Source organism: Phyllobates terribilis, unplaced genomic scaffold (genome assembly GCF_046119375.1).
Source record: "Phyllobates terribilis strain yellow unplaced genomic scaffold, ASM4611937v1 Scaffold_9__5_contigs__length_417890890, whole genome shotgun sequence".
NCBI lineage: Eukaryota > Metazoa > Chordata > Amphibia > Anura > Dendrobatidae > Phyllobates > Phyllobates terribilis.
Genome location: NW_027362769.1, coordinates 363903598 through 363928862, shown reverse-complemented (window position 1 = coordinate 363928862; position 25265 = coordinate 363903598). Strand labels below are relative to the sequence as shown.

The window sequence follows — 25265 nt, the reverse complement described above, 5'->3', positions numbered from 1 at the left end:
TGCCGCTTCTAGATTATAGTGTGTACAGGGAGCGGCTCCAGTGTTATAATGAATAAGCTTTTCCCCACATCTCCGCATAGAGCTGCGCTGTGTCCCGATCACACCAGTGCAGGTGACCGATCAGTGTAATCAATGGAGGGAAGGGGCCGATGTCCTACAGAAATCTACATCATCCTAATCAATCACCACTTGTAACCTGCGTCTTTATTAGTGAAAGGATTAGTGTGCGGTTATTACTTCGATGAGAGAATTGGAGAACCAGTGATTTGACTGATGATAGAGTAGACCCTGTACAGCTCCGTGTACTGGTGACATAGAACAGTGACGACGGCGGCTCTTGCTGTAGAAGCCGCATGTAGACATGGTGTGACCCTGTGCCAGTATCCGCAGCCAGAAAAGAGTGTGAACAGAGACCCTGCCCCTCTTTTTGAGGGCGGGATTAATGGGCGTTGGGATGATTTTGGGAATAATGATTGGTCGCGGATATCACACCTGTTTTGGCGGCTCATGTTAATTTATGATATTATCAAGCAGTGCAGGGGGCGTGTTCACATGACGCGGTAACAGGAGCAGAGGAGTATAAATATCCCGCTCTCTCCGCTCCTCCCCTTCCTCTGCTGATTGGCTGAACACAGGACGTTAGGGAGTTTGAATTTCCCGCTCCTTGTAGTTTCCGCAGCTTCTACATGTAATTGTGTTACTACTTCTGCTGTGAAGAGAATTGTCCGGTCTATAGATAAACTCCACTGAGCACATTCGTGTAATCACCTTCCAGATCACAGTGTATTCTCCATTGGATATGGGACCACTGGAATGAGAATCAATCAGCTGCTCAGTGATTATGTTATTTATACGGTTCCTTTTTTATTTGACCAATCTGAGCTGTTGTCTTTATCTTCTACAGGAAGAATTCTGTTCCCAATTGATATCAGTACTGTCGTGCCATTATCGTTTGCAGGAAGAGACCCTCTGTAAGCCAGACTGAGGGGATTCCCGGCTTATGAGCTGGTGTCAGTATCGGAGCAGTGCTGCTGACCGCGGCTTCCTCCCTGCACTGTCCTTAGAAGAGGCAATAATCCTGGCTGCCACAATCCTCCTCAAATCACCGCACCCCAAGAGCAATTCTATCTGAAGTGACAAGCCCATCTTAGAAATGTCAGAGCTCAGTCAGGATCCTATAGATTAGCCGACGGGAGCAGCCAGAATGTCACATGTAGATTGTACAGAATGCAAGGGATGATGAGGGGAGTAGTAAGGTGCGGAAATGACCCTTCCTGGACATTAGTGAATAGCATGTTACGAATATGCTGGTATGATGGAAGTGGGGGTTAATCACTGTCAGTGCCGTTACAGGTATATTCAACAGTGATCTGAAGCTTCTATATGAAGTGTAGATCACTTGCAGCTGGTGTCGTGTCTGCCCTTTTATTTATAGACTGTTTCTGAAACATTTCTCATCACAGGTAAAACATATATATTAGAAGTTGCGGAAACTGCACAATGAGCGGGAAATTCAAACTCCCCAACAGTTCTGTGTTCAGCCAATCAGCAGAGGAAGGAGGAGCTAATGTAGATTCTGTAAGACCCGCCCTGGAAACGCGTCATCTCTGCAGTCTTCTCTCCGGTCCACCAGACGCTATATAATAGAAGAGTCCGTGCGGTTTAGTCACAGTTTTCTGCTGACTATTTGGAAGATGTCTGGTCGCGGTAAAGGAGGGAAAGGTCTCGGGAAGGGCGGTGCCAAGCGGCACAGGAAGGTGCTCCGTGATAACATCCAGGGCATCACCAAGCCTGCCATCCGCCGTCTCGCTCGCAGAGGAGGCGTCAAGCGCATCTCCGGCCTCATCTATGAAGAGACTCGCGGTGTCCTGAAAGTCTTCCTGGAGAACGTGATCCGTGACGCCGTCACCTACACCGAGCACGCCAAGAGGAAGACCGTCACCGCTATGGACGTGGTGTACGCGCTCAAGCGCCAGGGCCGCACTCTACGGCTTCGGAGGTTAATTGTGTTCTCTGCTCCATCCTGACAACCCAAAGGCTCTTTTCAGAGCCACCACATCTTCTAGATGAGAGGCTACAATCTCCTGTTGTGGAATAATTCTGTGCTTCTGTGAATGCCAGTGCAAGCTTTGTACGCTGTTTATAAAGAACTAATGTTCACTCATTTTTCAGAGCGAACTCAGAATACTGGCACTGACGGGTTAACAGTTTCTTGTGGTTGGAACGATTTCTAGTCAATGACCGATTACGTCCTATACAGAAATCTGTAGATCTCCCGAGTTATGGAAGCAGTATCCGCTTTCTGTAATACAAGGTACATTCCTGCTCCCATCAGTAGCGATGTTCCAAGTGCTGCTTGGAGAAAACCTTGAATGATGGTGAAGATTGTTCACCCGAAAATTAATAATGGAGCCCACCCTCCTCTACGATCACTGTGATTGGGGCAAGCGGCTCTGCGCCGTACAGTGGGGTAGAACTTTCCCCAGACCAGATTGCGATCTCCCTACAAGCAGAGGAGCCGGTAATAATCCAAAAAACGATTGAGCGGGAAATTCAAAACCACCAACGGATCTGTGATCAGCCAATGACTGACAGACATCCTCAGGCACCGATCAATACCGGATACAAGTATTTCTTCCACCGTTTAACTCTTTAGTAGCCGTGTGTCTGCTGATCCCCACTCCACACTTACACATGCTTTACAGAAGCGGTGTCTTCCCCAGACCCGGCGGCGATCAGGCTCCTGGTAGAACCTGTGAGACTTCTCCTTAGTCTGTGATCAGATCGGCGCGAACACCACAGGGAATCAATGTAGATTAGTGGGTGAATGAGGAGCCTCCTGGATGTGTAGATGGAGCGGAGGATTGAATGGGGCTCGTAGAACCCACTCCCAAAATAAGTCAGATTTTTAAAAGTTAGCTTTTCTAGAATTAGGACCTCGTCATCCTCAGGTGATCGGGGCAGATCTAAGCTCTTTCCTCATACATCCGGAGGTCCAGCAAGTTGTCTTTGTGCAAGATTGTAAACAGTTTAGCGAGGAAGGCTGTCAATTGTATGACTTACCTTATTAGCAGCCGCATTGTATGTATGAAAAACTGGCTTCTCACGGGCCAGGACCCATGTTCACCCTTCCCCGTTGTCCCTTGTACTCTTCAGTATAAACTAGATCACTGTCCAGCATGAGTAAATCAACCGCTGCGCTATAACAGGAGTAACATGTACGAGGACCAAGCTAGGAGTCCTCTGCAGCAAATCATACAGTGGAGCAAAGATCGTGTACACAGATAGATCTATATACCGTCTGGTACACAGGTGTCAGCAGACCCTAGCGTGGACCATCGCCTGCTATCAGCGGTGCCGGCTCTTATGAGGAGTATGTGGTGGCTCTTAGAAGAGCCTTTGGTTGTTCGGACAGATGTGGAGGAGCGGCGCTCACTTGCTCTTGCTCGCCTTGCTGCTCTCGGTCTTCTTGGGCAGCAGCACGGCCTGGATGTTGGGCAGGACGCCTCCCTGGGCAATGGTCACCCCACCCAGCAGCCTGTTGAGCTCCTCGTCATTGCGCACCGCCAGCTGCAGGTGACGGGGGATGATGCGGGTCTTCTTGTTGTCCCGGGCAGCATTGCCGGCCAATTCCAGGATCTTAGCAGTCAGATACTCCAGCACAGCGGCCAGATAGACCGGAGCGCCGGCGCCGACTCTCTCGGCATAATTGCCCTTGCGGAGAAGCCTGTGCACACGGCCGACTGGGAACTGGAGTCCTGCCCGGGATGAGCGGGTCTTTGCCTTAGCACGGACTTTGCCTCCTTGTTTGCCGCTGACAGGAGCCCATACATTCTGCTGCCTCCAATAATATATACCTGACAGGAGCCCATAGATTCTGCTGCCTCCAATAATATATACCTGACAGGAGCCCATAGATTCTGCTGCCTCCAATAATATATACCTGACAGGAGCCCATACATTCTGCTGCCTCCAATAATATATACCTGACAGGAGCCCATAGATTCTGCTGCCTCCAATAATATATACCTGACAGGAGCCCATAGATTCTGCTGCCTCCAATAATATATACCTGACAGGAGCCCATAGATTCTGCTGCCTGCAATAATATATACCTGATAGGAGCCCATACATTCTCCTGCCTCCAATAATATATACCTGACAGGACCCATAGATTCTGCTGCCTCCAATAATATATACCTAATATATACCCGACAGGAGCCCATAGATTCTGCTGCCTCCAATAATATATACCTGACAGGAGCCCTTAGATGGCAGGTGGCGCTATTAACATAGTAACATAGTTTGTAAAGCCGAATAAAGACTTGCGTCCATCAAGTTCGACCTGTTAGTTCTGTAATTGCTAAAGTTGATCCAGAGGAGGGCAAAAACCCCAAATGATTTGGCCAATCTTCACCTGAGGAAAAATTCCCTCCCGACTCTGAAACCAGCAGTCAGAATAAATCCCTGTATCAACCTACTATTTTATTTTATTTTTAAGTATATGCTGAAATCTGCCTGGTATCTAGAAATGCATCCAGTCCCCGCTTGAACTGGTGTAGTGAATCCGACATTACCGTCTCCTCACTCAGTGAATTCCATAGTCTCACTGCTCTTACCGTAAAGAACCCCTTCCTATGCTGGTGCTGAAACCTTTTCTCTTCCAGTCTTAGTGAGTGCCCTCTTGTTACCGTAATATCCCTCCTTTTGAACAAATCTCGGGCAAGATCTCTATACTGTCCCCTAACATATTTGTACACATTTATTATGTCCCCCCTCAACCTTCTCTTTTCCAGGCTGAATAGTCCTAGTTTTGCCAACCTCTCTGGGTATTGCAGTCCCTCCATTCCCTTTATTAATTTTGTTGCCCTCCTTTGTACCTTTTCAAGCTCATTTATATCCTTTCTATATATTGGGGCCCATAACTGAGCACAGTATTCCAAGTGTGGTTTGACCAGTGCTTTGTACAGTGGAAGAACAATGTTCTCATCCTTTGCAGCTATACCTCTTCTGATACATCCCATTACCCTGTTTGCCCTTACAGCAGCGGCCTGACTTTGGGCACTCCAATTTAGTTTGCTATCAATCAAGATGCCCAAGTCCTTCTCCATCTCTGAATTCCCCAATGATTTCCCATTCAGTGAGTACTGGTGACTTCCATTTTTCCTTCCCATATGTATGACCTTACATTTCTCCTCGTTAAACCTCATTTGCCATTTAATGCTCCACCTACCCAGCTTATCCAAATCCCTCTGTAGGTCTGCACTATCCTCTTTTGTATTAATTGTTTTACATAACTTTGTGTCATCTGCAAATATTGACATTTTACTATTTATCCCGTTGACTATGTCGTTAATAAAGATATTAAATAACATTGGGCCTAGTACAGACCCCTGTGGTACCCCACTAGTGACGCTTACCCAATCTCCCAATCTGAGTATATTCCATTTATAACCACCCTCTGCCTTCTATCCTTTAGCCAGTTCGCTACCCACTTGCAGACATTTTCCCCCAGCCCCATCATTCTCATTTTGTATACCAACCTATTATGTGGCACGCTATCGAACGCTTTTGAGAAGTCGAGATACACGACATCCACTGGTTCCCCCTGATCTACTCGAGAGCTAACCTCCTCGTAGAAGTCAATCAGGTTTGTTTGGCAGGAGCGATTCCTCATGAATCCATGTTGGTTCGGGATTAAAAGATTATTAGCATCAAGATGCTCCGTAATTGCCTCTTTAATGAAGCTTTCAAAAATTTTGCCCACAACGGACGTCAGACTCACCGGCCGATAGTTTCCGGCGTCACTTTTCGCTCCCTTTTTGAATATTGGCACTACATTCGCCTATCGCCAATCAAGTGGTACAGACCCAGTCTCAACAGAGTCCTTAAATATAAGATATAACGGTCTGTCTATCACATTACTTATTTCCCTCAGTACCCGTGGGTGTATGCCATCAGGTCCTGGTGATTTGTTTATTTTAATGTTACTGAGGCGTTTCTGTACCTCAACTTGGGTTAGATTAGTCATACTTAGTGGAGGATTAAGCTTGTCACTTCTCATTTCTCCTGTTAGTTCTATTTCCTTTGTGAAAGTTGTCGAAAAAAAATTATTTAATAGATTAGCTTTATCCTCATCTTTCTCTATGATTTTGCCTTCCTCACTTTTTATCGGTCCAATATTATCCGATTTAATCCTTTTACTATTTATATACGTAAAGAACAGTTTGGGATTTGATCTACTTTCCCTAGCAATACGTCTCTCTGTTTCCTCCTTCGCTATTTTTATTTGTTTTTTTACAGGTTCTCGTTTTTTCCTTGTAACACATTAGTGCCTCCTTACTGTTTTCCTGTTTTAATCTCTTGAATGCCTCTTTTTTGCTATTTAACGCCCCTTTTACGTTCTTGTTCAACCATATTGGTTTCCTCTTATTTCTGGCCCTTTTATTCCCATGCGGTATATACCTCTCGCACTGAGTATTCAGAATTCTTTTGAAGGTTTCCCATTTACTATTCGTATTCCTTTGATTAAGAACTTTGTCCCAGTCTATAAGTTGAAGGCTTTCTTTCAGCTGATCAAACTTCGCCCTCCTAAAGTTTAATGTTTTTGTTGTTCCCTTATTGATAACCCTACTGAAGGGCATTTTGAAGTCGATAATATTATGGTCGCTATTACCTATGTGCCCCCCTATCTGTACCTCAGTTATTCTATCAGTCCTATTAGTCAATATTAAGTCCAACACGGCCTTCCCTCTCGTTGGTTCCTGCACTTGTTGGGAGAGATAATTATCCTTAATATTTGTCAAGAACCTTTTACCTTTCTGAGATCTACAGGTTTCTGTTTCCCAGTCAATATCCGGGTAGTTGAAATCCCCCATTACAATCACTTCATTATGTTTTGCTACTTTGTCTATTTGTCCTAATAGCAGATTCTCATTCTCCTCTGTTATATTGGGTGGCTTATAGCAGACCCCCAGTAATATTTTATTATTATTTTTAGTTCCCTCTATCTCTACCCACATGGACTCGACCCCCTCTTCTCCCTCTCCTATATCTTCCCTTAGTCTGGGTTTTAGACATGACTTTACATATAAGCTGACTCCTCCGCCTTTCCCCTGTTTCCGGTCCCTTCTAAATAAACTATAATCTAATAAATTTACCGCCCAGTCGTAGCTATCGTCTAGCCAAGTCTCTGTTATACCTACGATGTCATACCTCTCCTCCGATATAAGCGCCTGCAGCTCATCCGCCTTATTGGTCAGGCTTCTTGCGTTGGTCAGCATGCAAGATAAAACTTTGGGGTTATTTAGCATCCTATTCTTCTCTAACGATCTAACTGTACAATCCCCACCCCCCTCTCCACCCTCATTATATTCACTTCTCCCCTTCCCCCTTGCTTGCCTCACATCCCACCTATTTCCTTGGTCCCCCCCCCCCCCGTCTCTAGTTTAAAAACTCCTCCAACCTATTAGCCATCTTCTTCCCCAGCACCGCTGCACCCTCCCCATTGAGGTGCAGCCCGTCCCTATGATAGAGCCTGTAGCCGACCGCGAAGTCGGCCCAGTTCTCCATGAACCCAAACCCTTCTGCCTTGCACCAACTCTTTAGCCACTTATTCACCTCCCTAACTTCCCGTTGGCGCTCCTGTGTGGCTCGCGGGATTGGTAGTATTTCTGAGAAAACTACCTTGGAGGTCCTTGCCCTAAGCTTCCTACCTAGGTCCCTGAAATCATTTTCAAGGACCCTCCATCTACCACTCACTTTGTCATTGGTGCAGATGTGGACCATGACCGCTGGGTCTTCGCCAGCCCCACCCAGTAACCTGTCAACCCGATCCGCGATGTGCCGGACTCGAGCGCCAGGGAGGCAGCACACTGTTCGGCGATCCCGGTCTTTGTGACAGATTACCCTGTCTGTCCCCCTAATAATAGAGTCACCCACTACCAGAACCTGTCTTGCCTGCCCTACACTTCCCCACTCCCCCGGCGGTCAGAGGATCTGTCGTGCTCCAATAATGCCGGTTCTGAACCAGCCTTCCTATACTTCTTCCCTCTATCCCTCCTAACTGTTATCCAGCTCCCTGCCTGTTCAGCCTGCACTTCCCCTCTATGCTCCACCCCCAGTATTGACCCATTGAGTGTCTGCTCGGTGAGCAGCAAACTCCGTTCCATGTTGTCGATGCTCCTCAGTACCGCTATCTGAGCACTTAGATCCAGAATTTGGGCTTCCAAGTGCACGATATGCTCACATCTCTCGCAGCAGTATGGATCCTCGAGCGGTTGCTCACGGAATGCATACATTGCGCAAGATGTACACTGCACGGCTCCGGCCAACATGGACGTCATTCTAAATATGGGGATACAGTCAGTATATATATACAAGTACAAAACACAATTATTTATATATAGGTGTATGGATGGGGATAAATTAGGGATGTGCAAGTGTATCAATTAGATATCGGCGGGGGATCAGTTAAGTATCAAGTATGGACGGGGGAATCAGATAAGTAGGTCAGGTGGATTAATTAAGTAAAAAGTAAAGTAAAGAAAGAATGAAATACAGTCAACAATTCAGTCCTAAGTCCTCCCTTCCAAACTCCCAGAATCCAAAGTCACTGAAAAACAAGTCACACACTTACTTTCGTTCGCACTGACGCTCCGGACACACGCAGCTCGTTCACACTCGCAAACTGAGAGATTTAAAGAGTTTTTTTTTTTCTTCCTTTTCCAGCAATGTACCCTTCACCTCAATGCACTTCCAAAGGACTTGATGTCCAACCAGCTGCCCCTTATAAACCCTTAATTATGACCCCTTCCCCTTAATTAACCCCTTGTGAGTAAATCTACACCTCAGGATTTTATTGCAATGTAGTTAACCCTTAAATACACAGGTAGTTACCTAAGAAACTAAAACTGTAGTGAGAAAATAGGTTTTAAAATGCCCAATAAATCTAAACAGGTAGAAAAGCACTCAGCAGGTCACAATGCAGCACTCACCGCAATTCACACAAGTATTTTCTGCAGGATTCCCAAATACCTCTTCACTGAAAAACAAGTCACACACTTACTTTCGTTCGCACTTACGCTCCGGACACACGCAGCTCGTTCACACTCGCAAACTAAGAGATTTAAAGAGTTTTTTTTTTTTTTCTTCCTTTTCCAGCAATGTACCCTCCACCTCAATGCACTTCCAAAGCTGATTAACGCTTTCTAGACCGATAGTGCGAAAACTATGATTGAGTTCCTTCACAGCTCTGATCCTCAGTAATTTTGAGCGAGTTGTCCTGTGTTCAGTGGCTTTTTACTCAACCACTTGCTCCCCAGAACAGATATTCTGGGGTCTCCTTTATATATATTTATCTGTGTCACAGAAGAGAAGAAGATCTCACAACTTTCTAGCCTTTTCTTACTAATTTTCCTCCTTCCGAAGTCCTAGATTCCTCTTTCATTGCCCCCATAAAGTATGACACCCCATAAAAGTGTACCCCAAACACAGTATGACACCCACAAGGGGAATGACTCCACATGCACAGTATAATGAAGCTATTGTACCCCACCTCAAATCCCAAGGCAAAGTTTGGTGACCCCAACACAGTATGATCCCCCAATTGTGACCCCCACACAGCCCTCCATACAGCATAATGGGCTTACATACAGTATAATAGCCCCTACACAGCCCTCCAAACAGTATGATGGACCCCACACAAACCTTCACACCATATAATTGCTTTCATACAGTATAATCGCCCCCCACATAGGCCTCAAAATATTTAATGGCCCCACCTAGCCTTCCATATAGTATAATATGCCCTCCATAATCCTCCATATAGTATAATGAACTTCCCATGGTCCTCCATAGAATATAATGCACTTCCCTTAGTCCCCCATACAGTATATTACACAGCCCATAGGGTAAAATGCAGCCCCCATGTAGTATAATGCACCCCACAGTCCTGCAATATTATGGGCACCACGTACTCACTGATTTTAAAATACTGTATATTTTAAAAAACCGACCTGAGTATAAGCCGAGGCCCCTAATTTTACAACAAAAAACTGGGAAAACGTATTGACTCGAGTATGCATGCCCCCCTCATCCCCCAATCCTGATATGCGTGGCCTCCTTATCCCCCAATTTTGGTATGCGCAGCCACCTCATTCCCTAATCCTGGTATGCATGGCCTCCTTATCCCCCAATCCTGATATGTATGACCCCCTCATACCCCCATCCTGGTATGTGTGGCCTCATTATCTCCCAATCCTGGTATGCGTGGTCCCAGTTATCTCACCGGAGATGTTTATGTGTTTGGTTGGGGGATGAGTCGCATTGTGAAGCTGGCGCCTTATCAGAGCTCTTCCCTCCATTACCTGCAGCAGCGTCACAGCTGCACACAGGGTCAGACACGATATTACACAGGTGATTGCAATCAGCTCCCTATGTGGATCATCTACTGATGTGGATACGAGTTCATCCCCCAAAACACTGCACATTCGGGGTGTACTTATATTACAGGTCAGGGAGGTGGCAGTCAGCGGAGGCCATCGCCTGTGTTACCCTTCTGGGCTCTCAGCAGCTCCAGGTCGTCCCCACATCGTACAATCCGCTTCCTGTACGATGGATATTGTAGTAAAGATCCCTGTGATGGTGACAAGAGCCGGGAATAGGAGGAACGAGCTCCCGCAGCAGTTTTATCTCCCCGGATACACAGTGATGCGCAGATCGGGAGGACGGCGGCGATGATCCCGGGACCTCCTCTCGGCTCTTTCGCGGCATCTCTGCTGGTGACGGCTACAAATGGTCAGTGGAGATGATGGAGAAGAGGAAGCGACGGAGAAAGCGCGCTCTGCTGTCCGGTGTTAGCCGGTAAAGGGCTTTTATCCCGGGCAGGGAAGCACAAGGGGAGAGCGGAGCTCCACTCGGGATCAGCTAGAAGGAGGCGGGGCCTGTGCTCAGTGTCAGCGTCAGCCAATAGATGCTCAGGATGATGCAGCTCAGCAGCCAATCAGTGCGCAGTAAGCCTGTACATATAACAGGCGCCTCCAGGTCCGGCCTCAGTGTTTTGTTTCCTATCAGGAGATATTTGTGTTCTAGTTCCGCAGCACACGATGGCAGAGACCGCACCAGCCGCCGCTCCCCCTCCCGCAGAACCGGCCGCCAAATCCAAGAAGCAGCCGAAGAAATCCGCCGCCGGGGGCTCCAAGAAAAGCAAGAAACCCTCCGGTCCCAGCGTCTCCGATCTGATCGTGAAAGCCGTGTCCGCCTCTAAGGAGCGCAGTGGGGTGTCTCTGGCCGCCCTGAAGAAGGCTCTGTCTGCCGGAGGATACGATGTAGAGAAGAACAACAGCCGCCTGAAGCTGGCCGTCAAGTCTCTGGTCACCAAGGGCGCCCTCCTCCAGGTGAAGGGCAGCGGCGCCTCCGGGTCCTTCAAGCTGAACAAGAAGCAGCAGGAGACTAAGGACACAGCGGCCAGGAAGAAGTCAGCAGCTGCAGCCAAGCCCAAGAAGCCTGCTGCAGCCAAGAAAGCCGCCAAGTCTCCCAAGAAGGCTCCGACCGCGGCCAAGAAGAGCCCGAAAAAGACCAAGAAGCCCGCAGCAGCAGCCAAGAGGGCGGCCAAGAGCCCCAAGAAGCCAAAGGCCGCTCCGAAGCCCAAGAAGGTGACGAAGAGTCCGGCTAAGAAAGTGGCCAAACCCAAAGCTGCCAAGAATCCTGCTAAGAAGGCAGCTAAAGCCAAGAAGCCCGCAGCGAAGAAATAAGCCAAAGCCGCCCTGTTAATTACCCCACAAAGGCTCTTTTCAGAGCCACCACCTTGTTCCCTGCAGAGCTGTATGATCAGTGCCATCATCTTGTCCCCTTCAGAGCTGTATGATCAGTGCCACCACGTTGTCCCCTTCAGAGCTGTATGATCAGAGCCACCACCTTGTCCCTGACAGAGCTGTATGATCAGTGCCATCACCTTGTCCCCGGCAGAGCTGTATGATCAGTGCCACCACCTTGTGCCCGGCAGAGCTGTATGATCAGTGCCACCACCTTGTCCCCTGCAGAGCTGTATGATCAGTGCCATCACCTTGTCCCCTGCAGAGCTGTATGATCAGTGCCATCACCTTGTCCCCTTCAGAGCTGTATGATCAGTGCCACCACCTTGTCCCCTTCAGAGCTGTATGATCAGAGCCACCACCTTGTCCCTGGCAAAGCTGTATGATCAGTGCCACCACCTTGTCCCCGGCAGAGCTGTAAGATCAGTGCCACCACCTTGTCCCCGGCAGAGCTGTATGATCAATGCCATCATCTTGTCCCCGGCAGAGCTGTATGATCAGTGCCCGTATATCCTGCCTCTTCTAGATTATAGTGTGTACAGGGAGCGGCTCCAGTGTTATAATGAATAAGCTTTTCCCCACATCTCCGCATAGAGCTGCGCTGTGTCCCGATCACACCAGTGCAGGTGACCGATCAGTGTAATCAATGGAGGGAAGGGGCCGATGTCCTACAGAAATCTACATCATCCTAATCAATCACCACTTGTAACCTGCGTCTTTATTAGTGAAAGGATTAGTGTGCGGTTATTACTTCGATGTGAGAATTGGAGAACCAGTGATTTGACTGATGATAGATTAGAGCCTGTACAGCTCCGTGTACTGGTGACATAGAACAGTGACGACTGCGGCTCTTGCTGTAGAAGCCGCATGTAGACATGGTGTGACCCTGTGCCAGTATCCGCAGCCAGAAAAGAGTGTGAACAGAGACCCTGCCCCTCTTTATGAGGGCGGGATTACTGGGTGTTGGGTTGATTTCGTGAATAATGTTTGGTCGCAGACATCGCACGTGTTTTGGCGGCTCATGTTAATTTATGAACTAGCCAATAGAATTGTAGGGGGCGTGTTCACATGACGCGCTAACAGGAGCAGAGGAGTATAAATATCCCGCTCTCTCCGCTCCTCTCATCACTTCTGTTCTCCTCTATACAGAGCTATGGCCAGAACTAAGCAGACCGCTCGTAAATCCACCGGAGGGAAAGCTCCCCGCAAGCAGCTGGCCACTAAGGCCGCCAGGAAAAGCGCTCCCGCCACTGGCGGAGTGAAGAAGCCTCACCGCTACCGGCCAGGGACAGTCGCTCTCCGTGAGATCCGCCGTTACCAGAAGTCCACCGAGCTGCTGATCCGTAAGCTTCCCTTCCAGCGCCTGGTGAGAGAGATCGCCCAGGACTTCAAGACCGATCTCCGCTTCCAGAGCTCGGCCGTCATGGCGCTGCAGGAGGCCAGCGAGGCTTATCTGGTGGGGCTGTTTGAGGACACAAATCTGTGCGCGATCCACGCTAAGAGGGTCACCATCATGCCCAAAGACATCCAGCTGGCCCGCCGGATCCGTGGGGAGAGAGCTTAGATCCGTCCTGCACGTCTGACTAACACAAAGGCTCTTTTCAGAGCCACCAAATCCTCCATAATAACGAGCTGAACCCTCACATCTGCTTCTCTACCCTGATTATTGAATGTCAGCTTTATATAATCTATTTGGAGTCTGGACTGTGTTGTGAAAGAATCTAGAAAGCATGCGCAGATTTCTTGGTGTATATGATGCGATCATTATAGGACGTCCATTATCCAGCGCTATCTCCTGTGAACACTCGCTGACTCCTATCAGCCGCACGGGTCTGATCCTGAAAACGCATCAGGATTAAGAGACTAATATCCTCTGCAGCTCTGTAGTAGGTTTATCTAGATAATATTAACCTACATTTTATAAAATCTCCACCTCCTTTCAAAGTTCTCTGTAAACTGCAGTATCTCGTTTCTTTATATTCCCGGCACTCGGAATATTGCTGGTGTGATGGAGTCACCATTGTTAGAATCAGTTCTGCACTTTGTGTTTATAGAAAGCGGATACTGTTCCCTGGATCCTGGAAAACAAGATTCCTGTATGGAACCAAGAGACCATTGATCGCTCAACACAAGCAAATTTCCTGATTTCCGAGAGTCCTGAAACTACGTGATCCAGAAGGACGAAGAAGAGAAAAAGCCATCAGCCCCTGAGCGGGAACTTCCTATTCGGTAACTATTAACATTAGCTCCTCCCCTTCCTCTGCTGATTGGCTGAACACAGGACGTTAGGGAGTTTGAATTTTCCGCTCCTTGTAGTTTCCGCAGCTTCTACAATGTAATTGTGTTACTACTTCTGCTGTGAAGAGAAGTGTCCGGTCTATAGATAAACTCCACTGAGCACATTCATGTAATCACCTTCCAGATCACAGTGTATTCTCCATTGGATATGGGACCACTGGAATGAGAATCAATCAGCTGCTCAGTGATTATGTTACTTATACGGTTCCTTTTTTATTTGACCAATCTGAGCTGTTGTCATTATCTTCTACAGGAAGAATTCTGTTCCCAATTGATAACAGTACTGTCCTGCCATTATCACTTGCAGGAAGAGACCCTCTGTAAGCCAAACTGAGGGGATACCCCGGCTTATGAGCTGGTGTCAGTATCGGAGCAGTGCTGCTGACCGCGGCTTCCTCCCTGCACTGTCCTTAGAAGAGGCAATAATCCTGGCTGCCACAATCCTCCTCACATCACCGCACCCCAAGAGCAATTCTATCAGAAGTGACAAGCCCATCTTAGAAATGTCAGAGCTCAGTCAGGATCCTATAGATTAGTCACCGGGAGCAGCCAGAATGTCACATGTAGATTGTACAGAATGCAAGGGATGATGAGGGGAGTAGTAAGGTGCGGAAATGACCCTTCCTGGACATTAGTGAATAGCATGTTACGAATATGCTGGTATGATGGAAGTGGGGGTTAATCACTGTCAGTGCCGTTATAGAGAAACTGCACAATGAGCAGGAAATTCAAACTCCCCAACAGTTCAGTGTTCAGCCAATCAGCAGAGGTAGGAGGAGCTAATGTTGATTCTGTAAGACCCGCCCTGGAAACGCGTCATCTCTGCAGTCTTCTCTCCGGTCCACCCAGACGCTATATAAAAGAAGAGTCCGTGCGGTTTAGTCACAGTTTTCTGCTGACTATTTGGAAGATGTCTGGTCGCGGTAAAGGAGGGAAAGGTCTCGGGAAGGGCGGTGCCAAGCGGCATAGGAAGGTGCTCCGTGATAATATCCAAGGCATCACCAAGCCTGCCATCCGCCGTCTTGCTCGCAGAGGAGGTGTCAAGCGCATCTCCGGCCTCATCTATGAAGAGACTCGCGGTGTCCTGAAAGTCTTCCTAGAGAACGTGATCCGTGACGCCGTCACCTACACCGAGCACGCCAAGAGGAAGACCGTCACCGCTATGGACGTGGTGTACGCGCTCAAGCGCCAGGGCCGCACTCTACGGCTTCGGAGGTTAATTGTGTTCTCTGCTCCATCCTGACAATCCAAAGGCTCTTTTCAGAGCCACCACATCTTCTAAGTGAGGCTACAATTTCCTGCTGGCGAGTAATAACCCTTGTGCTTCTGTGAATGTCAGTGCGAGATTTATACTCTGTTTAATAGGAATTAAAATACTCAGTCATTGTTCACAAGGAGCTCTGAGAATACTGGCACTGAAGGGTTAATAGTTTCTTGCGGTTGGAATGATTTCTAGTCAATCACCGATTATGTCCAATACAGGAATCTGTAGATCTCCCGAGTTATGGAAGCAGTATCCGCTTTCTGTAATACAAGGTACATTCCTGCTCCCATCAGTAGCGATGTTCCGAGTGCTGCTTGGAGAAAACCTTGAATGATGGTGAAGATTGTTAACCCGAAAATAATAATTGAGGCCCACCCTTCTCTCTACGATCACTGTGATTGGGGTAAGCGGCTCTGCGCCGTACAGTGGGGTAGAGCTTCCCCCAGACCAGATAGCGTTCTCCCTACAAGCAGAGGAGCCGGTAATATGACAAAAGACAAAGAACGATTGAGCGGGAAATTGAAAACAGCCAACGGATCTGTGATCAGCCAATGACAGACAGACATCCTCAGGCGCCGATCAATACCGGATACAAGTATTTCTGCCACTGTTTAACTCTAGTAGCCGTGTGTTTTGTTGATCCCCACTCCGCACTTACACATGCTTTACAGAAGCGGGGTCTTCCCCAGACCCCGCGACGCTCACATCCGGCTCCTTGTAGAACCTGTGAGACTTCTCCTCAGTTGGATCGGAGCGAACACCACAGGGTATCAATGTAGATTAGTGGGTGAATGAGGAGCCTCCTGGATGTGTAGATGGAGCGGAGTAGAAGCATCAGATCACTGCTGAATATACAGATAACGGCACTGAATGGAATTAACCCCTCTCCCGCCATCCCCTACTTGAGGATTGAATGGCGCTCATAGAACCCACTCCCAAAATAAGTCAGATTTTTAAAAGTTCGCTCTTCTAGAATTAGGACCTTGTTATCCTCAGGTGATCGGGGTGTGTCACCCCAGGCCTGGATGCCACAAATATTATAGGCTGTGTCTGAGAGCAGGAGTTAGGTTCCCTGGTCAGGGACAATTAGCATACAGCACCTCCTGTCCCAGGCCAGTAGGTGGAGCTGGCTGCCCTTATAAAAGCTGGAACTGAGGGCAGGGTTAGAGAGAACTGGACGACCTAGCTCAGGACTGAGACTAGTCCCAGAGAAGGAGGGACAGTTCAGCTGTAGCCAAGGAGTCCGTGAGGCAGAGGAGAAGCTGCGAGCCAGGGACAGAGGTGACGAGAGCCGGTTCTGGATGAGAGAACTACACCAACGGACATTGGGGTCCGAGGCTGTCAGGGTTGCAAGCCCAGCAGCAGAGAACCAACCCGCGAGGGATTTCAGGTCCCTTGGCCTAAGAAGCCTGGAGGCTCCGCCACACAGAGGGACCGGTACAGCACGAGGAAGCAAAAGGTACCCAAGGCCCGAGTCGCAAGCCATACAGGCGAAGTACATGGCCAGCTCAGGGACGTGGGCTATTACACCACGAAAAGGGGGATAGTCAGCAAGGGCAGAGTGAGAACGGTAGGCCTTCACACTCACCCTGACCAGTGGGGCTCGCCCGAATGCTCTCAGACACCCAGGCCCATTCCTACCCGGTACTCCTGTCGGGTCATTAGTAATACCTACAATAAAGACCCTGGACTGTTTGAAGCGGATTCTGAACTCTTATTATTGCGGCCTGCACTATCACCACCAGCATTCACATACGCTTCCCTGAGGCTACACTCTTCCCGTTGGGAGTTATCCTATCCCTGTGCTGCACACCAGCATCAGCGGTCTGCCTTGCAGTGGCGGTCATCCCTGACCGCAACCCACGGGTGGCGTAGTCGGACATTCATAACTCTACAAATAGACTGCCACAGCATTTGGTCTGACCACCCTGAGCCACGGGATGGGGTTGCCACTACTACCCCCATCATCGCACTAAAGCCCGGTTCCGGGTGCCCCACGGCTCAGGGGGCAAGTCAGGGGCAGATCTAAGCTCTTTTCCCACAGATCCGGAGGTCCAGCAAGTTGTCTTTGTGCAAGTTTGTAAACAGTTTAGTGAGGAAGGCTGTCAATTGTATGACTTACCTTATTAGCAGCCGCATTGTATGTATGAAAAACTGGCTTCTCACGGGCAAGGACCTAATGTTCACCCTTCCCCGTTGTCCCTTGTACTCTTCAGTATAGACTATATCACTGTCCAGCATGAGTAAAGCAACCATTGCGCTATAACAGGAGTAACATGTACGAGGACCAAGCTATGAGTCCTCTGCAGCGGCCCTTAAAGGATCAACAGTCGGCCCTCACTATTGTTAGAGGGCCATCAACCGGCTATGCTTTATTGTTCCCATTATTAAAAAGTGGGTCTCCTTTACTGTTATTGCGTATGCAGTAACTGTCAATTCCCGACGCCTGCACAATGGAACCCTGCGGTACAGTGCACGGCGAGACGGGGCCAGGATGAAGCAAAGCGCGCCTTATGTGAGCGGCATTTTGCGCATGCCCGAGTAGTGAGGTAGAACAGAGCTCATCACAGGTCCCTGTGACATGCAGGGCAGTGGGATAATATGGTAACTAAGCATATAGGCGGATATTTTGGGGAACAATAAACAGATGGGGATTTATTGGTTTCCGGGGGACACCAATCCTGTGGAAAACAAAGTGGATGAAAGCACTTTTCTCTGAAATCAAACCTCTACTATGGGCCATACAGGTATGTATAGATTTTCTTTTCTTTAACTTGTATGCCCATAGTAGAGGTCTGATATCTCCCAGGGGTGACAGAATCCCTTTAAATAATGTGTCTGTTGTATTTCAAATAAAGTGTTTACTCTGTGTCTGTGTGTTTATTTAATTCTTTACTTTATTTTATTTAGGTTTGGTAATGAAAGGGTCTGATTGACATTGTGTCATCACGAAACAAAAGAGCTAGGTGTCAGCTAATCCAATTCACCCAATTTTCATCAGCATTCCCATTCATGTAATTTCTGGGGCAGCTGAAAGCTGCTACTTTTAGCCTAGGAAGGTGCCATTAGTCAAACATGTTCCCTGACTATAATAACAGCTCACAGTTGTTTCATTAGCCTATGACGTAGCATATTTTTTCTGTCTCAAAAACACGGTGTTCTATTGCCGCACTTTTGTTGTCGGTACATGTGAATCCACCGCATAAAATGAAACTTCAATCGGTTAAAATCTGCAGCAGAAACTAGCTACAGAAATTGACATGCTGCGGGTGAGTTTGGGGATATGGCCACGATCAGGAGCCGCTGCAGGTTTGACGCTGCGTGTTTTTAAAGGATGAAACCTGCAGCGTTGAGATGTTACAGGATAGTGGATGGGATTTCTAGAAATCCCATGTCCACTATGCATGCATCTGAGTGTGCGTATCACCCGTGGACATTGTCATGTGGCGCGTCTTTCAGGACCGCAGCATGTCAAATTCTCTTGCAGAGACGCTAGTCTCCGTAACCGAAATGTGACCTCTAGAATGCATTAAATGTGGTAAATCCGCATATTTTAGTGAACACATGTGGATTTACCTGCGTTCAAAAGAATGCAACGTTTTGGAAGAATATCTGTCTAAAGCCCTGCAAAGTCTGAATCATGGGCACAGAGCCTAAAATTTTTAAACAATTATGGCATGGGCTCCTGAGTCATTTTTATAACCAGCAAAGGGAAAGCCGGCCGCTGGAGGCTGATATTAGTAGCTTGGGAAGGGGCCATTAGCCCAACAATGTTCCCTGGCTATTAATAACAACCTATAGCTGTTTGCTTAGCCTTTACTGGCTAGATTACAGTGGGATCCCAGAAAAAAATTGACATAGGGTCCCCCTATTAATTCTAACCAGAAGAGTCTATACAGACAGCTGCATGCTGATATTAATAGCCAAGGAAGGGGCCATGGATCCTGTCCCCTCCGCGGCTAATAATATCACCCCTCAGCAGTCCCAGAAATGGCGCATCCGCTTTTCTACTGCCCTGTAGCAGTGGCGAGTGTGGTAATGGGGTCTGGGTTCATGTCAGCCTTGTATTGGCGGCTGACGTGAAGCTCAGGTTAGTAATGGAGGGCGTCTATAAGACGCCATCATTACTAACCGTGTAGTAAAGTTTTCACCGCTTTGTAAAATAAAAAAAAGTTTTCACTGCTTTTTAAATTAAATAAAAGACAAGGCCAGAATAAAGTATTTTAATGAAATAAAAATACCCACGGTTTTAATATTTTTTTTATTATATGCTCAGTCCCGAAACCCTCGATCTTCTGTAAAAAAAATAAAAAACAACCATATCCCTCACATGTCCGCCATCATCACGCAATCCAGATTGTCCCTCGGCGATTCGGGACAATTCTACAGCAGTGACATCAGCAATCACTGATGTCACTGCTGTAGAAGACAGCAATGTACACTGACAGGGGTGTAATCACTACTGCCAGTATATATTGCAGCTGCAAGAGTGAGGTCACTTGGGTTCATAAGCTGAAGATCAGAAGATCAGCCCCAGCCCGGTTATCTCAGCCTCTGTGGAATGTGGGAACATTCTTGAGAATGTTCCCACGCAGCACCGGTGCCGTAAAGTGAGGTCACGTGAGCTCTGAGCTGATCTTCAGCTGAGAGCTCATGTGACCTCAGGTCCTGGCAGCGCAGCAAAGTACACTGCTGGAAGCGAGCACTCTCCCAGCAGTGTACCGCCGGCCTCCGGGCTGAACACGTCACCGGGGACATTGTAAGGACCAGGAGGACATCGGGAGCTGTCAGACAGGTGAAGATAGTGATTTTTTATTTTTTCTTACACAGCGCGCAGCCCCGACTCGGCTGAGAACACTGCTGATCCCCTCAGCCGCGCCGCTCTCGCTATTATCAGCGGGACTGGTGGTCGGATGATGGGAGTAGTCGCCCTCCCCAGCCAATCCGGGTACCACTCTATGTGCGTTTCTGCAGCGTTTCCCGCCCATTGACTTTAATGGAACCGCAGCAAATCCACAAGTATAAATATTAGTAGATGGTGGCCCGATTCTAACGTATCGGGTATTCTAGTATATATATGCGGTCAAGCCGAGCGCAATCAGCAGAGCGTTGTTTAAATTTGGAGCCAAAATCACTGATTGGTCGCGACCGCCGACCGCGACCACTCAGCAAGGCGGTGTTTAAATTTGCATTTGTCAAAACCTGACAAATGCAATGGACAAGAGAGTTCAGAAGCTCCTTTCGAACAAGGGGTCCTATGTGCAAATGTAACATCACCTAGAATAAAGTTTTGAGTTGAAAACTGTTTGATTTCAGTTTGTAATAACCTGCTAATGCTTATAATTTCAAAAATGACCATTTTTTTTGTTCTTTATTAAAATGAAAAGGTTGAAAACTCTGCTGTGCATAATAATTTGGAACATGCATTTTGAGTGCAGTTTGAGTTTTTTATTTTTTTAAAAAATATACTGTTATCATAGGCAGTTTGTACAAAAACCTTTCAATCGTACTCTAATAGTTATTTGACTGGAAAATTACAATGACTGCAATTCATATAGGTAATTTGGGAAAATCTGAGAAAATATTATTTGCATAATAATTTGGAACACAGTGTATATAATTGTTGTGTAGTCTGTGCACTATATACAGCTGTGCTCTGTGTGTAGACGCTTCATTTTGTGTCTTCTCTCAGTAGTTCACCTTTTGCACAATAGTGGGGTGTACTTATATTACAGGTCAGGGAGGCCATCGCCTGTGTTACCCTTCTGGGCTCTCAGCAGCTGCAGATCGTCTCCACATCGTACAATCCGCTTTCTGTACGACAGACATTATCCGGGCAGAGAAGCACAACTGGAGTGCGGAACTTCACTCTGTTGGGAGGAGACGGGGCCCATGTTCAGTGTCAGTGGATAAAGAGGGAGAGGACAAGAGGAAGAGCAGAAGAGCGATCAGTACCTGAGCAGGAAAGAATCTCCTGAGGAGGATGTGATGACTGAGGATCTAACTGCATGCCTGACCTATACTGCATGCCTGACCTATACTGCATGCCTGACCTATAGGCTCCTGACAGCAGAGTGTAATGTTCTGAGCAATGAACTCTCAGCAATCTGCAATCCACAATCGTACGAGTCCTGTCACAAACCTCCTGCCTTTAGCTGTAGAATTGATCTGTAAATGGATTACTGGAAAACTGCTGAGGAGATGATCGGGGAGACATAATGAGATCTGCATGGGAAAGTAGAATTGATCTTTCTAGAAATGTTTCTTGTAGGATAAATCCCCGATCAGTATATAGTCCTCCACAATAGTGATTGTGATGCAATGTACTGAAGAAAAAGATCTGCTGCCCTAATCCCGAAACTCTACAGACTCCTGTATGTGATGTAAACGAGGAATAATCGCTGCACACATGCAGGTGTTCCCGATATCGGCCCGACATAGGACCACGTGTTATATGATGACAAAGAACAGAAAATCCATCAAGCACTGAGCGGGAATTCACCCATTGGTAACATTAGCTCCTCCCCTTCCTCTGCGGATTATGAATTTCCCGCTCATTGCAGTTTCCACAACTTCTAAATGTAATGATGTAATTTCTTCCTCTGTGAAAAGAAGTGACCGGAATTATAGATAAATTCTACACAAATATCTCATGTTATTCGGAGAAACAAGAACTAACCGAATCAGGTTATACCGGATGGAGGAGACCCCGGAATATCAGATCTGGGGAGCAAGTGGTTGAGTAAAAAGCCACTGAACACAGGACAACTCGCTCATAAGATTACTGAAAGGATCAGAGCTGTGAAGGACTCATTCATAGGTTTCACAATCAGTCTAGAAAGGGTTAATCGGCTCTACTAGCACCACCTGCCATTTATCCTGTGAATAGACAGGACACAGGAGCAGCCACAGCTCCGATGGAGACGGGAGAGGACACAGGAGCAGCCACAGCTCTGATGTAGACGGGAGAGGACACAGGAGCAGCCACAGCTCTGATGTAGACGGGAGAGGACACAGGAGCAGCCACAGCTCTGATGTAGACGGGAGAGGACACAGGAGCAGCCACAGCTCTGATGTAGACGGGAGAGGACACAGGAGCAGCCACAGCTCTGATGGAGACGGGGTGGTGGCTCTTAGAAGAGCCTTTGGGGTGATGGCGAGCAGCAGACGGAGCAGATCACTTGGCGCTGGTGTACTTGGTGACGGCCTTGGTGCCCTCGGACACGGCGTGCTTGGCCAGCTCTCCGGGCAGCAGCAGGCGCACGGCGGTCTGGATCTCCCGGGAGGTGATGGTGGAGCGCTTGTTGTAGTGAGCCAGGCGGGAGGATTCCCCTGCGATGCGCTCGAAGATGTCGTTGACGAAGGAGTTCATGATGCCCATGGCCTTGGAGGAGATGCCGGTGTCGGGGTGGACCTGCTTCAGCACCTTGTACACGTAGATGGCGTAGCTCTCCTTCCTGCTCTTCCTACGTTTCTTGCCGTCCTTCTTCTGAGTTTTAGTGACGGCTTTCTTGGAGCCCTTCTTGGGCGCTGGCGCAGACTTGGCGGGATCAGGCATGGTGCGTATACAGCAACCACAACTCCGAGGAGAGAGAACAATGTTCCTGCTCCTCCAGCACAGCGGTATTTATAGCCACACATGCAAATGAGCAATGCTGTCTGCTCCTCTCCTACTGGGTAAGAAAGTCATGTGACCTGTGTAAGCTGCGCCCGCTGTGTCTTATTGGTGTTTCCACACGTCTGCTCTCCATTGGCAGCTTCAGATCCATCCATTGATAAGGTAGGAGGTCGGGGCAGCAGCGGATAAAAAGCGACTGAGGAGACAGAAGGGGCATTATTCTAGAGTTCACTTCTTTCTCTGCTTTTGACTACTTGGATAAGATTACAGCGATGTCTGGACGCGGCAAACAAGGAGGCAAAGTCCGTGCTAAGGCAAAGACCCGCTCATCCCGGGCAGGACTCCAGTTCCCAGTCGGCCGTGTGCACAGGCTTCTCCGCAAGGGCAATTATGCCGAGAGAGTCGGCGCCGGCGCTCCGGTCTATCTGGCCGCTGTGCTGGAGTATCTGACTGCTGAGATCCTGGAATTGGCCGGCAATGCCGCCCGGGACAACAAGAAGACCCGCATCATCCCCCGTCACCTGCAGCTGGCGGTGCGCAATGACGAGGAGCTCAACAGGCTGCTGGGTGGGGTGACCATTGCCCAGGGAGGCGTCCTGCCCAACATCCAGGCCGTGCTGCTGCCCAAGAAGACCGAGAGCAGCAAGGCGAGCAAGAGCAAGTGAGCGCCGCTCCTCCACATCTGTCCGAACAACCAAAGGCTCTTCTAAGAGCCACCACATCCTCCTCATCAGAGCCGGCACCGCTGGTGGATAAGAGAACCATCGCCTGCAGCGTCAGATAGAACTACACGATACATTGTTTACTATAGAGTAGAAGCATTAAATGCACAGGTCGATCCTGCTACATGTTACTGGTGTGGTGATGGTGCAGCGATTACTTTTACCTGGCTGGGCAGTGATCTAGTATATTCAGCACATTATAGAAGGGATGATTGGTAAATATTTGCATAGGGGAAGATTAAGCATGGAGTCCAGTCATTTTTATTCCAATAAACCTATAAATTGGACGATTATTTTTGCCTGGGTTTTCTGAGCTCCACACAATCCTCATGTAGGGGATGGGGGGAGAGGGGGTTAATTCCAATCAATGCCGTTATCTGTATATTCAGCAGTGATCTGATGCTTCTCCGCTCCATCTACACGTGCAGGAGGCTCCTCACTCACCCACGTATTCTTTGCGGATTCCCTGTGGTGTCGGCGCCGATCACTCCACAGACTAAGACAAGTCTCTGAGGTTCTACCAGGAGCCTGATGTGAGCGCTGCGGGTCTGGAGTGGGGGAAGGAGCCGCTTGTGTAAAGCATGTGTGTGATCAGCAGTCACACGGCCACTAAGGAGTTAAACGGAGGAGGAAACCCTTATATCTGGTTCCTAGTCATTGGCTAAACAGATCCGCGGTCATCACATAGGAGTCTACATACCGGGTACACAGGGCGGCCATCTATCCAGCTGCCTCATGCAGTGAATATTCGCTGCCCCTGCGTCCTACACTGATCTGAAAAAAATATCATGTAGCAGAATCAACACATTCATCTCATGGCAAGACTTGGATTTCTGTTCTGTAATAACCGCATCACAGCAGGGTATGAGCTGTGTGCACAGAGCTATATGTATCACCACTCCCCCGCATCCACTGTGTGTAATATTTATGTTATAGATCCATAAGAAGACACATCACATCACCCAAAGTCAGCGGTGTCAGCTCCAGAAGTGAAAGACTGCGGAGCAGACACACCAGTACATGTCAGGAGTGTATAACAGACACGTCCCAGGCTGTAACAGCTACCAATATTACAGGCAGCCGCACAAAGGATCTCGTACTCTGCATATACACTGAGCCTGGTGCTAATCAGGACATACAGTCCACAGCTCTGCGCAATTATTAACGTTTCCGACTCCCCAGTATGTGGAGCACGAAACTTGATACCAGAGCGATCTACCAGCAAGAGGAGAAATCAGCAGAGCGCAAATCACCCCCAGCACAACAGGAAACTAGCCTCTCACTTAGATTTGGGTGGCTCTGAAAAGAGCTTTTGTGTTGCCAGGGTGGAGCATCTTGACAACCCAAAGGCTCTTTTCAGAGCCACCACATCTTCTAAGTGAGAGGCTACAATTTCTTGGGCTGGGCACTGATCTCTCATGTGCTCTGTATTCTTGCTGGTAGGAAGCTCGGGTGTCTGGTTCTCATCAGTGCAGGGTTCATGCTCCGCATACTGAGGTGTTAGATAATGTAAACAGTTGTTTAGATCGATGGACTGTAATTCTAACACT

General features: G+C 48.1%; 5 protein-coding genes across 5 annotated transcripts; 3 read left to right on the top strand and 2 right to left on the bottom strand.

Moving 5' to 3' along the window:
• Window positions 1–3432: 3432 nt before the first annotated feature.
• On the bottom strand, window positions 3433–10773 carry LOC141161385 (histone H2A type 1-like). Its single transcript, XM_073646195.1, has 2 exons — window positions 10598–10773; window positions 3433–3814 (listed from the first exon to the last, which is right to left on the bottom strand). The coding sequence occupies exons 1-2, from the start codon at window positions 10771–10773 to the stop codon at window positions 3433–3435; spliced, it is 558 nt and encodes a 185-aa protein (XP_073502296.1).
• A 286-nt stretch (window positions 10774–11059) lies between these two features.
• On the top strand, window positions 11060–11773 carry LOC141161145 (histone H1A-like). The gene has a single exon (XM_073645915.1). The coding sequence runs from the start codon at window positions 11106–11108 to the stop codon at window positions 11751–11753; it is 648 nt and encodes a 215-aa protein (XP_073502016.1). The 5' UTR covers window positions 11060–11105; the 3' UTR covers window positions 11754–11773.
• Window positions 11774–12966: 1193 nt separating this feature from the next.
• LOC141161384 (histone H3) lies at window positions 12967–13377 on the top strand. The gene has a single exon (XM_073646194.1). The coding sequence runs from the start codon at window positions 12967–12969 to the stop codon at window positions 13375–13377; it is 411 nt and encodes a 136-aa protein (XP_073502295.1).
• A 9151-nt stretch (window positions 13378–22528) lies between these two features.
• Window positions 22529–22933, bottom strand: LOC141161144 (histone H2B 1.1-like). The gene has a single exon (XM_073645914.1). It carries the CDS (start codon window positions 22931–22933, stop codon window positions 22553–22555), a length of 381 nt encoding a protein of 126 aa, XP_073502015.1. The 3' UTR covers window positions 22529–22552.
• Window positions 22934–23265: 332 nt separating this feature from the next.
• LOC141161143 (histone H2A type 1-like) lies at window positions 23266–23957 on the top strand. The gene has a single exon (XM_073645913.1). It carries the CDS (start codon window positions 23266–23268, stop codon window positions 23656–23658), a length of 393 nt encoding a protein of 130 aa, XP_073502014.1. The 3' UTR covers window positions 23659–23957.
• The last annotated feature ends 1308 nt before the right edge of the window (window positions 23958–25265 follow it).